The sequence below is a fragment of the Hyaena hyaena genome, unplaced genomic scaffold (assembly GCF_003009895.1).
Source record: "Hyaena hyaena isolate Hyena2069 unplaced genomic scaffold, ASM300989v1 scaffold_770, whole genome shotgun sequence".
NCBI classification, from domain to species: Eukaryota; Metazoa; Chordata; class Mammalia; order Carnivora; family Hyaenidae; genus Hyaena; species Hyaena hyaena.
This window is the reverse complement of record NW_024081405.1, coordinates 299,469-312,317: the sequence shown is the minus strand read 5'-3', so window position 1 is coordinate 312,317 and position 12,849 is coordinate 299,469. Positions and strand designations below refer to the sequence as shown.

The 12,849-nt window shown below is 34.6% G+C and overlaps 1 protein-coding gene across 6 annotated transcripts in view; it reads left to right on the top strand.

Moving 5' to 3' along the window:
• The window catches only part of ARID4A (AT-rich interaction domain 4A), a 67,609-nt gene that overhangs the window by 20,220 nt on the left and 34,540 nt on the right, over window positions 1-12,849 (top strand). For all 6 annotated transcript variants that reach the window (XM_039218667.1, XM_039218668.1, XM_039218673.1 and 3 more), the window contains exons 9-11: window positions 1,105-1,184; window positions 2,697-2,773; window positions 3,160-3,326. In XM_039218667.1, coding sequence (XP_039074598.1) covers window positions 1,105-1,184; window positions 2,697-2,773; window positions 3,160-3,326 — 324 coding nt within the window. The remainder of the gene's footprint in view (window positions 1-1,104; window positions 1,185-2,696; window positions 2,774-3,159; window positions 3,327-12,849) is intronic.

The window sequence follows — 12,849 nt, the reverse complement described above, 5'->3', positions numbered from 1 at the left end:
TAATTACCTGGATATATACCGTTTAATATGATAGCCATGAGTTCTAAGTGACTGTGTACATTTACATGTAATTTAATTAAAATTAAATAGAATTAAAAATTCAGTCAGTTGCACTAGCCATATTTTAAGTGCTTAGCAGTGACAGATACCTAACATTTCCATCATTGCATAAAAGTTCTGTGGGTGGTGCTAGGTTGTAGCAAAGGAGCTAGTGTTAGGGGTGATAATGAGCAGGTAAATTTCAACCATTTATTAGTAGACTTTAATTTTTAAAAGATATTAAGTGCTATAAAGAATGTATAGAGATTAGCTATTTACTAATGTTCAGGTGTTTGTTACATTTAAGAGTTAAGAAATTGGGGTGCCTGGGTGGCTCAGTCGGTTAAGCGTCCGACTTCAGCTCAGGTCATGATCTCACAGTCCGTGGGTTCAAGCCCCACATCAGGCTCTGTGCTGACAGCTCAGAGCCTGGAGCCAGCCTGATTCGGATTCGGATTCGGATTCTGTATCTCCCTCTCTCTGCTCCTCCCCCATTCATGCTCTGTCTCTCATAAATAAATAAAAGTTTAAAAAGTAAAATAAAAAGTTAAGAAATTAAAAAGTTCTTTACTCAGATTTTCTTTGACTTGCTTTCATTACTAAAAATGTAATGCACTGGTAAGAAAGAGAACTTAGGTATTTATTTTAAACAAATAGGAGATTTCAAAATAGATCTTGAGTCAAGGATATTTTAATTATACTATGCCATATTTTCATCACAGATCATATGTTTGACTTTTTGGACAATAAATGAATTATTATGTAACTTAGAAGAATCCTAATTTTTTTAAGTGGTGGTCATGTTATTTATATTGTATTAACTATTCAATTTATAATCTAATAACTGAATAAGTTATTAGAAAACCAATATGCTAAATAAAAATCACAAGGTAACCTTTTTTAAGTAATTCATTTATAATGGAAATTACTAACAATTAAACTATTTCTTACAAAATATAATTCACTTGAGAAGTGAGGGGGATCCAGAATTACTCTTTTTAAAAATGTATATTTTTCTGAGCAAAGGAAATTAGGAGCCAATCTGTTCTTTATTTTATATTTCAGGTAGTATCTCCCAGCTGTAATGATGACATCACAGTGAAAAAAGACCAGTGTTTAGTTCGATCATTTATCGATTCTAAATTGTGAGTCACTTAATAGTGTTATGGTGGGAGACCAAAAATGAAACCACATTGATAGACCCTTCCACAGTCCACGCTTTATTTTTAAAAGTCTGATCATTTCATGAACTGTCATTATATATTATGCTTTGACTTTTTGTAATGTAGTTTATTTTTTCCTGAAAAATTTTATGTAAAAGCTTTAATTGTAAAAATTTGGTCTTTTATTATGTGTACTATTTCATACATGAACTGTGAAACTTACTTTTCTTGGAATATTACTAAAATAATTATTTTGATGTTTTTCTTAAGTCAGATTTTTAGAAACTTTCTTTAACCTCAGCTTTGTTTTGTTTTCCACAAAGGATGTTAAAAAAAACAAAAAGTGTGTGTGTGTGTGTGTGTGTGTGTTTGTATGTAGGTATGTATAAATATGTAGAGAAGTACTGTAGAAAATTTAATATATCTTACAATGATAAAAATATTTTAAATATTAATATTTTAAATATTTTAAATATTATTGTTGTTTACTAAACTGAATGGTAAATTTAAGAAATAGCAAAGATCAGGGGTGCCTGGGTGGCTCAGTTGGTTAAGCATCTGACTTTGGCTCAGTCATGAGCTCACATTTCGTGAGTTTGAACCCTGTATCGAGTTCTCTGCTATCAGTGCAGAGCTTGCTTCAGATCCTCTGTCCCCTCTCTCTTTGCCCCTTCCCTACTCATGCTCATGTTCTCTCTCAAAAATAAACTTAAAAAGAGAAATAGTAAAGATCAAAATAGACGTTGTTGTGTCTTCAGTAAGGAAAACATGCTGATATAAACTATCCCATACCATGTGTGGGAGGGTTGCATAGATTGAAATATTACAAATGGAGGCTTTCAGATTAGTGTATTTTGAGTATGTGAATCTTTAGAATTAAGATACTAGTTTTGGGGTTGCCTGGGTGGCTCAGTCATTTAAGCATCCAATCCTTGATTTGAGTTCAGGTCATTATCCCATGGTTGGGGAGTTCAAGCCCCACTCTGTGCTGACAGCAAGGAGCCTGCTTGGGATTTTCTCTCCCTTCCCCTCCTTCTCTCTTTCTCTAAGTAAATAAATGAACATTAAAAAAAAAAAAAAAAGATCCTAGTTTTGCCTATATTATCTCTTGCCTTTTTATTAAGGATTAGGACAGGAGTTGGGTTTTTTTTTCCTTAACATTTATTTATTTTTGAGAGAGAGACAGAGTGCAAGCAGGGGAGGGGCAAAGAGAGGAGGGAGATGCAGAATCTGAAGCAGGCCGCAGGCTCTCGGCTGTGAGCACAGAGCCTGAATCGGGGCTCAAACCATGGACTGTGAGATCATGACTTGAGCCGAAGTTGGATGCTTAACCAACTGAGCCACCCAGGCGCCCCAGGATATGCATGGTCTTTTAAAAACATTTTGTAGGCAAAATAATTTTGATTTTGGTGCTTACATTTTTCTATGTGTTAACATTGTCATAATTTTTATTTAATAATGGTTTCTCTCTCCTTTATTCTTCTATATAATTAGTTATTCTATAGCAAGAAAGGATATCAAGGAAGTAGACATTCTCAATCTACCTGAATCTGAACTCTCTGCTAAACCAGGTAAAATAAGGATGAATCAATCCATTATTTCATGATGTGGCTCTAAATGGCAAAGAGTGACTAAACCAAGGGTGAATATTCTCTGGGATCATTTTATTGTTTAGAGTTAATATCTACTCTTATTTGATGGCTATTTCTTTAATGTCTGGATAAAATATTTGTAGTTTTTAGTTTAACTTTTAAGTTAATATTAACTTTTCATTTACCATTAATATTTTTAACAGTATTCCCTAGAGTAATAATAAACATTAAAACATTATGACTTAGGTATGTTCAAGTTGACTGTATCATTTTGTAAGTGACTGCTGAATTTGAATCTAGGTCTTCTGACTGAATGTTTTCTATTATTCTGTATTGCTAACTCCATGATAACTGTTTACATTTAGGGCTACAGAAAGCAAGCATCTTCTTAAAAACTAAAATTGTTCCTGATAATTGGAAAATGGATATAAGTGAAATCCTTGAGTCATCCAGCAGTGATGACGAAGATGGTCCAGCTGAAGAAAATGATGAAGAGAAGGAAAAGGAAACCAAAAAAGAGGAAGAAGAGGTGGTAGGTGAACTTTTATGTTTGTAATGTAAAAACATTTTAATACTTTAAAAATTACTGGGTGGCACTGTGGCTTAGTTGCTTTAAGTGGCTATCTAGTAAAGTAAAAATTACTACCTTTGTATATTTTCCCTCATTTAGATGCTCTATATTTATTTATTTCTGTCTTTTTCTAACTCAGATTGATTTGGGAATGGGGAATTGTTTTGGATTCCAATGTAGTAGGTAAATGAGAAATAATCTTTTTTAGCAGATAAGAGATTACAAAGAACTTTTCAGGTTAAATAATCAACAAGTACAAACTTTTTAAACAACCATGGAGAAGAGAAATATAACATTACATGTGTCATCTCACTTAAAATGTTACCATGGGGAATAACTGGTATTATCTTACTTTAAGGGTGAGGAAAGTGAAGGTCATGGAGGTTAAGTAACTTTCCCAAGGTTGCACAGCTCAAATGTGGAGAACATGAATTTGAACTCAGATCCGGTCTATCTTAACTTGGCAACTTCAGCTGTTTGTGACATTTCACACTATCTCAAGGATATAGGTGATTAAAAAATCCTATCCAATCTGAGAGAATATTTCATTTGGCAGTTTGATAAGTAAATCATAGAAAAGAGATTGTTTTTATAAGAACTAATTTTTTTTGTGGTATTATTATGTCATTGAGGATATATATATATATATATAATTATAGGAAATCATTTATGGACTACCACATGATTGCTTATATGAATATTGTTATCTGTTTATTCAGCAGTGTTTTGTCAAATGGAATAAACTGTCCAGTGTATTTTTGGTTGTTATGAGGTAAAGAGACCTAGGGGCAGACAAAGAGAATGAGTTTATCAAAAAGAAGACCTATTTGAGCATGAAAAATATTTGCTTGGAAAATGTGGAATGCTTGTTTCTGTTCTACATATACAAATGTGAATTTGCTAAATAAAATGAGTATACTTGTATGTGATGGAGGGCATACGATATTTCTTTCCTTTTACTTCCCCTGCAGTATTTGGTTTTTTTGCACTCTGAAATCAGAATGGCGGTTCATACTTACAGGCTGCCTACAGAGTTGCCATAGTAACGTGCTGTTGGTTTTAAGTGAGCATGCTCGGAAAGACAGGAAGGTTTAGCAGAGGCTTGGCAGGTTGCCAATGGAGGTTTGCCAGATGCTTTGAAATGGGCTGTCTTTCTTTTCCTTTCATGTAATGTCTGATTTTTATGTGGAAGAGAATGTAAGTGGTGCTGTATAACCCTGCGGATGCTATGCCCTAAGAGGGAAAGCAAATATTTGCAAGTCAGACTGAAAAATGTTCAGACACTGTACTGATTAAGTAGAAGGGGAATCTAACCATTTTGCATTTGAAAGAAAATGCAGCATATAGGTAAGATTTTTTTTCTAAAATGTATTTAGTTACCATATTGATTGCCAAAAATGGGGTTAAATAAGAATTTTAGGTGTTGATGATGTGGCTAATAATGGTAGGACTCATAACCAAGCGTAATTGTTTCTTGTAAAAGAGACAGTACGAGTCTATTTTTAGAATATCAGAGGATGAAGGCTATTTTTCTGAAACATAAGATAGATTTTGAAATGAAAATGATAATGAGGCAGTTTGGCAAAATTCAGGATTTAAAGTCTAAATATTAAATGTGAGTTTTGTATTTTTATCTGTATTTATTTATAGATTATGTGTTTTCAGGGTAAATAGGCCACATTTTCAGGGTGTGAACTGTTGCAGTCTGGTTTTGCTTTTTTTTTTTTTAAATTAGCATTAGTTAAGATCTGATATTGTCAGATATTGAAAGAAGATTGCCTATTTTTGCTAATACTTTTAATTGGTGTCCCTTTTAGAATGCATTTTCTTTACTCCCCACCCCCCAAAAAGAAAACCCTGAAATTTTAAACAAAGAGAGTAAAAAGAGCTTTGTAGTAAGGTTGGAAAAGATGGCTATAAAATAGTAATTAGTAAATAGTGCTTTTATTGCAGCTCTTAATTTCATAAAAATCATAATGTTTTATTCAAGCTGTGAATAAATGCTAGTAAAAACGAATGAAGAGCAGAGGCAAGCTCTGTTACCTATTGTCTGCAGGTAATAAGTAAAGAAATTTAAAAATGTAAGGACCTTTGTAAGGGATAGTATCATCTTAAAATGTGTTACTTAAATTGTGAACCTGTTAAAATTAAGTGAAAAAATGCTTTTTATCTACTGAAAAATAAAAGCAAAATTACAACATCAAGGCACTGAGTTGTCTGACCGTTAATTTAAATTATTTTCCAGATGGTCATTTCATAGCATATACTTTATTGAATTACTCGACAGGAACTAATTCCTCTTTTTTTTCTGGCCATGGAGGTAGATTTCTTGAGTGAGATTTTGGTTGCTTTAGGAAAAAAAATCAGCTGCATTTCTTGCTCTTGGACTTAAGATTTAGTTGCTGAATCATTCTAATTTGTCTTGGAACAGTAATTTTAAAAAATTTAATGTACTGATAAACTGAAAAGTAGTTTAATTTATATATAACAAAGGGAAAAAAGTGGGTATGGTATAAAATGAATTAAAGTCTGACAAGCCAGGGCCTACCTGGCTTAGTCATTACAGGCCTTTACTACATAGGTGAGGCTAAGCTGTTGTATTATACTGTAGATCATGTTCTTCTTGAAACACAATAATGCTGTGCTTTTCATGAAAATTTAATGTTGCTTTATAATGATCACAAAGATCTTTTATAACAGTCTGTAAACCACTGAAACAGTACTTTAGCCTATAATTTGATGTTTGTAAATTTTATGCAGTAGAATCATACAAGTGTTAGATACTTCTGCAGTGTTAATGGGCAGTGGACATGGTCTTTTATATTTGATGCTTTGAGTACCCTAAAATAGTCTGAATAAGGAGATTTGAGATTCATGGCTTTACCATATGGAGGAGCATCTTTTTATCTAATATTATTTTGAATTCCTGAGCATTGGTAGTTCAGGATTGGGGTGCAAGAAATGTATTTTGTACTGTTACTGGGTGGAAAAGACTTGAGAGTCTAACAGGAATTAGGTACTGTCTGTGTTGATGACTGAATTTTAACCTGTTGGTAATTACATTAAAAAAAAGTCTGGAGAATATTTTTGTGGGTATTACTTAAATGTCTTTTATTAGGAAAATTTTATACTAGAAAAGATACTCCTGATTTCCTTTTCAGCTTTGAAATTAATTGAAAAGTCCATGTAAACATAAGAATGATGTCAATTATTCATTTACTCCTTACTTAAATTCACTTTGGACGAATGGAGGAGAGTTGTGTAAAGATAAAATAAATAGGTGAAGACATTATTATTAAGAGCGATTCTGACTGGTTGCAGCTGTTTTATCCTTTTGGTTTGCTATATGCAGCCTTATGTGTTGGGCCCTTTCAAAAATCTCTTCTAATTTCATATTTAGTAATGAAAGTAAGAATTTAGTGAATTTTTATAAGAGATGCTCTTTTTTTGTTTAGAAGCACTGACACCCACTTCTCCAATTTTTGAGTTTTCTAGGGATCTCTATCATATCTAATGCCTGTCATATCTAATTATACTCCATTCTTATAAAAAGCGTAAGTGCTTGTGGGTTTTCATTCATGGAAACTGGAATTCTTTTCTACTATGTAAATCTAGTGTTATTTGTATTTATGTGTTTTTGTAAAGGCATTTGTTAGTGATCTGTAAAGATCACTTGGGACATAAACCTACAGCAAATACTTGATAACTTGGGAAAATTATGCTAAGTCAGTAAAATTTAAAGAAAAACTTCAAGGTAATGTTAGTATTTTAGGTATATCTAATAACTCCAGATGTCAATCAAGTGTTTCTAAGCAGATCCTATAAAGTCAACCTTCGATGAATAATTGAGACTTCAGCTTGCATTCAGATTTAATAACTTATTTGCAAAAGTCTTAAAGTTTCGCTTATTGAGCAAGCAAACAAAAATGCCCTAATGTGTTTAGTAAAACCTTTCCTCACAAAATTAGCATAAGACTAACCAAATTAGGTTTACCTAATCAGATTAATGAGGATTTTAGACACGATTATAGCTATATTTTTATGTACAAAAAAAATTACTTCTCATATCAAAGTATTTCATAGTTGTTGGTAGCATGAGAGAGGGCTGAATGAATTTAAAGCCTTAGATGTGACAATATCCAAACCATAGTTTGGTGATTAAAAGTAGAAAGTATGAATCTTTTCAAGTGGGGGAAAAAATATGAGTCTCAGTCCTAAGTCTGAGGTAATTCATGAGTCTTCTAGTAATTTGTTTTAGGCAGACTGTTGTCAAATTGCTTTCTAAAATTATTAAACAATGTCTTACCACATAGTGAATATATCATGATCCTTGAAATATTCTGTTTAAGTGTACACAACTGCGAAGAATGATACCACTGTAAATTTTATGACCGCCAGCATTTGCTGGGCCTTCAACACTATTGGTCATTTCCCAGTTTCTGTAATCAAATCCCTGTGTCATCTGGCCCAGCCTCACTCAGCTCCAACTTCAGAAAGAAACTAGGAGCTTCCGATGGGGAGCATGCACTATCCCTCACCTGCCTGCCCTCTTTCCCTTAAGTACGAGTGATAATATGTTACGTTGCCTTCTTCTATGATGAGGACCTCAATTAATGCTCTGGATCTCATTCCCTTTTTCCTTATCTTAGATTATGAACTATCTCTCTTCTTTTCAAAATTTCTAACCTATTCTGTTGTTTCCTTCTCTCCAGTTTTTAAAAACATGCTTCTCTCTCTCCCAACCTTCTGGCAGCCCCTGCAGATACTGCCCCCTTTCCTCACCCTTGTGGATCAGATTGCTCAGTCATATACACCATTCTATTTCCTGACCGCCTGCTCATTCTTCATTCACTGTAGTGTGTACCCCTCCCCCCCACAGCTAACACACGTTACTTAAGGTCAACAGTGACCTTCAACAAATTTTCTTTACTAAATCCAACAAATTTTTGTCATGGTCTCATTTGACTCCTTAGCAGTTTTCAGCGTTTTTGACAAGCCTACCTTCTTCAATTACCTGACATCCATGACATTACAAGTTTTTCTAGTTTACTTCCTAACTAAATGATGTAATGATTCCAAATCTATATGTACATCAAAGATGTCTCTTCTTAGCCCTAGACATTCATATTAAACTGCCAGTGAGGATTTCTTATTTCATATTTTTCAAATTCATTGTGTACAAGAACTGTTCTCATCCTGCCTACCCCCCCCAAAACCGGTCCTTTCCGTGGTTGTCCCTCATTGAATTGAATAGAAGCACCATCTGCCAGTTAACTCACACCAGATATGTGGCAGTCACCTTAATCCTCCCAGTCTTGCCTCTCTAACCAATGAGACACCAAATCCTCTTTCAGGTTTTCCACTTCCCTCAGTTTCTACTCTCTGCCACTATTCTCCTTTACCTACACAAATCAAATAGTAACCTTCGCATGTCCATACTGGCCTTCTCCAGTCTATTCTCTGCACTGAATCTAAGCAGATTTTTTTAAAATGAGAAATCTCGGGGTGGCTCAGTTGGTTGAGCATCTGGCTCTTGGTTTCAGCTAAGGTCATGATCTCGCGGTTTGTGAGTTTGAGCCCTGCATTGGGCTCCATGCTGACAGCGCAGAGCCTGCTTGGAAGTCTCTCATTCCCTCTCTCTCTTTGTCTTTCCCCCGCTTGCTCTGTCTCTCTAGCAGAAATAAGTAAACTTAAAAAATTTTAATAAAATGAGAAATCTAAATGGGATTCCTCCTTGAATAAGTTGATTTTAGGACACAAAAGTGGTTGTAGTATTTATTCTTTTATAATGAAACACAGTACTTCAAACATATTGCATAATGTCACCTCTTTCAAAAAGTCGTGTACTAGACATTACTTACCTTCATGTTTACTCAAGATTTAACTATTGTATTTTAATACAGCCTGTCATGGTGTTTAGCCCTTATCCTAAATGACCTATGCCTATTACGATTCTTAGTTTTCTGTTTCTTTCCTCTAAAATCCATATTGTCAACTGATAGTTTTTACATATGATAACTTTCTGGACAGTTTTTCAGAATTCTACGTGGAGCAAGGCTTATACTGATACCCTAGGGAGTCATTGTAATCTATTGATCACCAGAGTTACCTAACAGCTTAATGTTGTGGGGGGTTTACTTTTTCTTGTTTTATTTAAGTTTTCAGTTTCTGGGTATTTTTTTAAAATTTAGGTTTTCGGGGCACCTGGGTGGCTTAGTCGGTTAAGCGTCCAGCTTTCGCTTAGGTCATGATCTCGCGATTAGTGGGTTTGAGCCCCGCGTCGGGCTCTGTGCTGGCTGCCAACTCAGAGCCTGGAGCCTGTTTCAGTCTGTGACTCCCTCTCTCTCTCTGACCCTCTCCTGCTCACGCTGTCTCTCTCTCTCTCTCTCTCTCTCTCTCTCTCCCCCTCTCTCCTAGAAATAAATAAATAAAAATAAATAAATAAAAAAATAAAGTAAAATAAAATTTAGGTTTTCATTTGTTATATTTCACTAAGGTGTTGTGATGACAAAATCTATCTATTGTGCCAGAGCATACATTTTATCATGAGTTAAGATGTACCTTTCATTATAACACAATTAAAATATCGAGCTTTTGTAGGAGATACAAACAGGTAGATGACCATACCAAATAAGGTTCTCAGCTTAGTTTCGGAGACTTAGTGGTTTTTAAAGATTATGTATTTAATTCTCACAACAGTATTTTTTTTATGAGAGAAGAACTTGAGGTATAGAGAGATTACAGAAGTTTTCAGACTTGTAAGAAAAATTTTCTCTCCTCTGCATTGTATGGTCTATGAAAAGAGGATGTCAGGTTTTTGCATTGTAGTTTTTTTTCCTTTTCCCACAAATATGAATATCCACCATCTATCACAGAGCTTGGCTTATAGTAAACCTCCATTAAATAGTTTCTGAATAAGTGAATGAGTGTGGGCCTCGCAGTTAGCCTAATATATTGCTACTTGAAATAAAGCATTGGAAGATTTGTTGTAAGGTTCCAGAAAGTTCACTTTGGAAGGTAATTTACCTTCCCTTCATAATAGCTTTCTTTTTTTAGGCAGTGCACTCGGTAGGCAATCTCATTTCCTGATATAATTTTGTGAGCTTGTAAATTAATTCCTTTTGGCTTAAGCTAGTTTGGGATAGTTTTCTGTCACTTCCAGTAAAGGTTCTTGACTAACATTCCTCTTCCTTTGTATCTTGTCCCACTTATTTCAGTTGTCTTCTGATAGGTCTTTTCCCCTCCAGAACTCATTCTTCGTAGACATCTTTCTAACACATAAATGGTTCCTTCTAGAAACCTTTAATGACCTCAGCACCAACAGGATGAAGATTAGGTCTTTTATCATAGCCTTTTATAAGTTTGGCCCTTCCTCATTTGACCCATGCCCACTTTTTTATTCTCTCTGCCACTATTCTCTAGCAATATGTAACTTTTTTTGAACACCCCACCTACCCATATACACACACTTAGATTTTGTTCAGAAGCTCCTTATTGAGTTGTCAGGTGCATTACATTGAGTATCACCTTTGCGTTGCCCATTCCCTTTTTCAGTATTCAATATAATAGGGAAAAGGAAAGTTTAAAAAACTCAGAAAATGATAAACAATAGCTGAGATTTAAAGAATCCAACAGACATCTTTGTCAAAACAATAGAAGCACTGCCTGAGCTAAGGTTGAGTATGACCTATAAACATTCTATGCATTAACCCCACTAATAAGTTGTTCTAGCATTTTATTGCACTGTTTTAAAAAAATCAGTGAGGCTATTTAATATATTTCACACTTAAAACTATATACAGTAAAAGCCTAATAAGCAGCTTAGTATCACTAGTACTACTACCTACTGGTATCACTGATTCTTTCACGTCTGTCCTCCAGCCCATAGGTGGCTTCAGATTGCCACTTCTGGTGTGCTTCTTGCAGTACTTAGTTCCCCAGAGTAGAACTTTCAGGGCCCTGTCTTAATACCTCCCTTTCTCCAGCAGAATCTGCCTGCTGCAGAGGACTTGGCAGTTCAGCCAGGGATGGGGTGGGAAGGGGGCGCCAATGAAGAGGCCTGGAGGAGGGGTTGTAGCAGCAGCATGTAGGGTGAACGAAGCAGCTGTGGTCCAAAATAACATTAATTCATGAAAACAATATTTTGGTATGGAAAAATAACCATGGTATACTGGAATATATACATATATATATACTTTTTTTTTTTTTTAAGAAAGGAAGAAGGTGTTCTATAATCATTAATAGTTTATTAAGGATGCCTGTAAGGGTTCCTGAGCAGTGGAATAACCATCAACAAAAGGTGTGTACTTCACATACAGTGCAGTTCAGTGCAATGAAACCACAGAAATCAAACTTCACTACACCATTATGCACTCTCAAAATGATGTCAGCTTTTGTGGCTCAAATGTGTTATGTGCTAAAAAATTATCCAGACCTATTCTGTAGAAATGTACCAAAGTTAGGGGTTTGAGGGGCTTTGTGTAAAGTGCATCGTATTTTACTACGTGTTGTGACAATTTGGACACTTCCTGTATACTTTTGTGTTTTGGAGAGTTGCTGGCTAAGTTAGTTAATAGCTTAGCAAAAACAAGGGATTATCTTATTTAAAACATTTTTTAAAATATATTTATCTCTTATCCCAATAAAACACAGAAAGTGCATCTTTCACCAGAATCCATGCCATTTCTGAATGAATAATCATTTTCTGGTTAATGTACTGGGGACAGAATGAAGTGAATGATAAGAAATGTTTGTGCCACAGTGACCTGTGACTTAAGAACATCCTCAGCCACTCTTATTTTTTCTTTTATCTGACTCCTGTTGCATTTATATTATCATTAATGCTAGCTCTGAAACTCAGCTAATGTGAAATAATTGAAGAAAATCTCCATAGTTCATTTTCACAGATGCTGTTTTCACTCACATAGTAACAGAGTGTCTAAGCTAAATGCCAGTCCCTGGTGATAAAATTGGGAGTAAAATAGGCATGTCACTAACCTCAGAATTTATCTAGCACTTAGGACGTGTGGGGACATGGAGGATTACAAACATGAATAACAGGCTTCAATGAAGAAGAGTCTCAGCCTTTATACCTCTCTCTTTCTCCTTCTGGAGTAGAGGATCTTCTTTCCATCATCAAGGAACTTCCCTTTCCCTTCCAGTCCATCAAACTCATTCTTGACAGAGAACTTTTTTATTTTATTTATTTTATTTTATTTTATTTTATTTTATTTTATTTTATTTTATTTTATTTTATTTTATTTATTTTATTTTAATTTATTTTATTTGAAAAAGAGAGAGAGAGAAAATCCCAAGTAGACTTCCGTGCTCATTGCAGAGCCTGGTGTGGGGCTTGATCTCATGAACTGCGAGACTGAGACCTGAGCAGACATTAAGAGTTGGCCGCTTACTGTTGAGCCACCTAGGCATCCCTTTGCAGAGAACTATTTTTTTTTTTTTTTTTTTTTTTTTTTACAAATAGTTT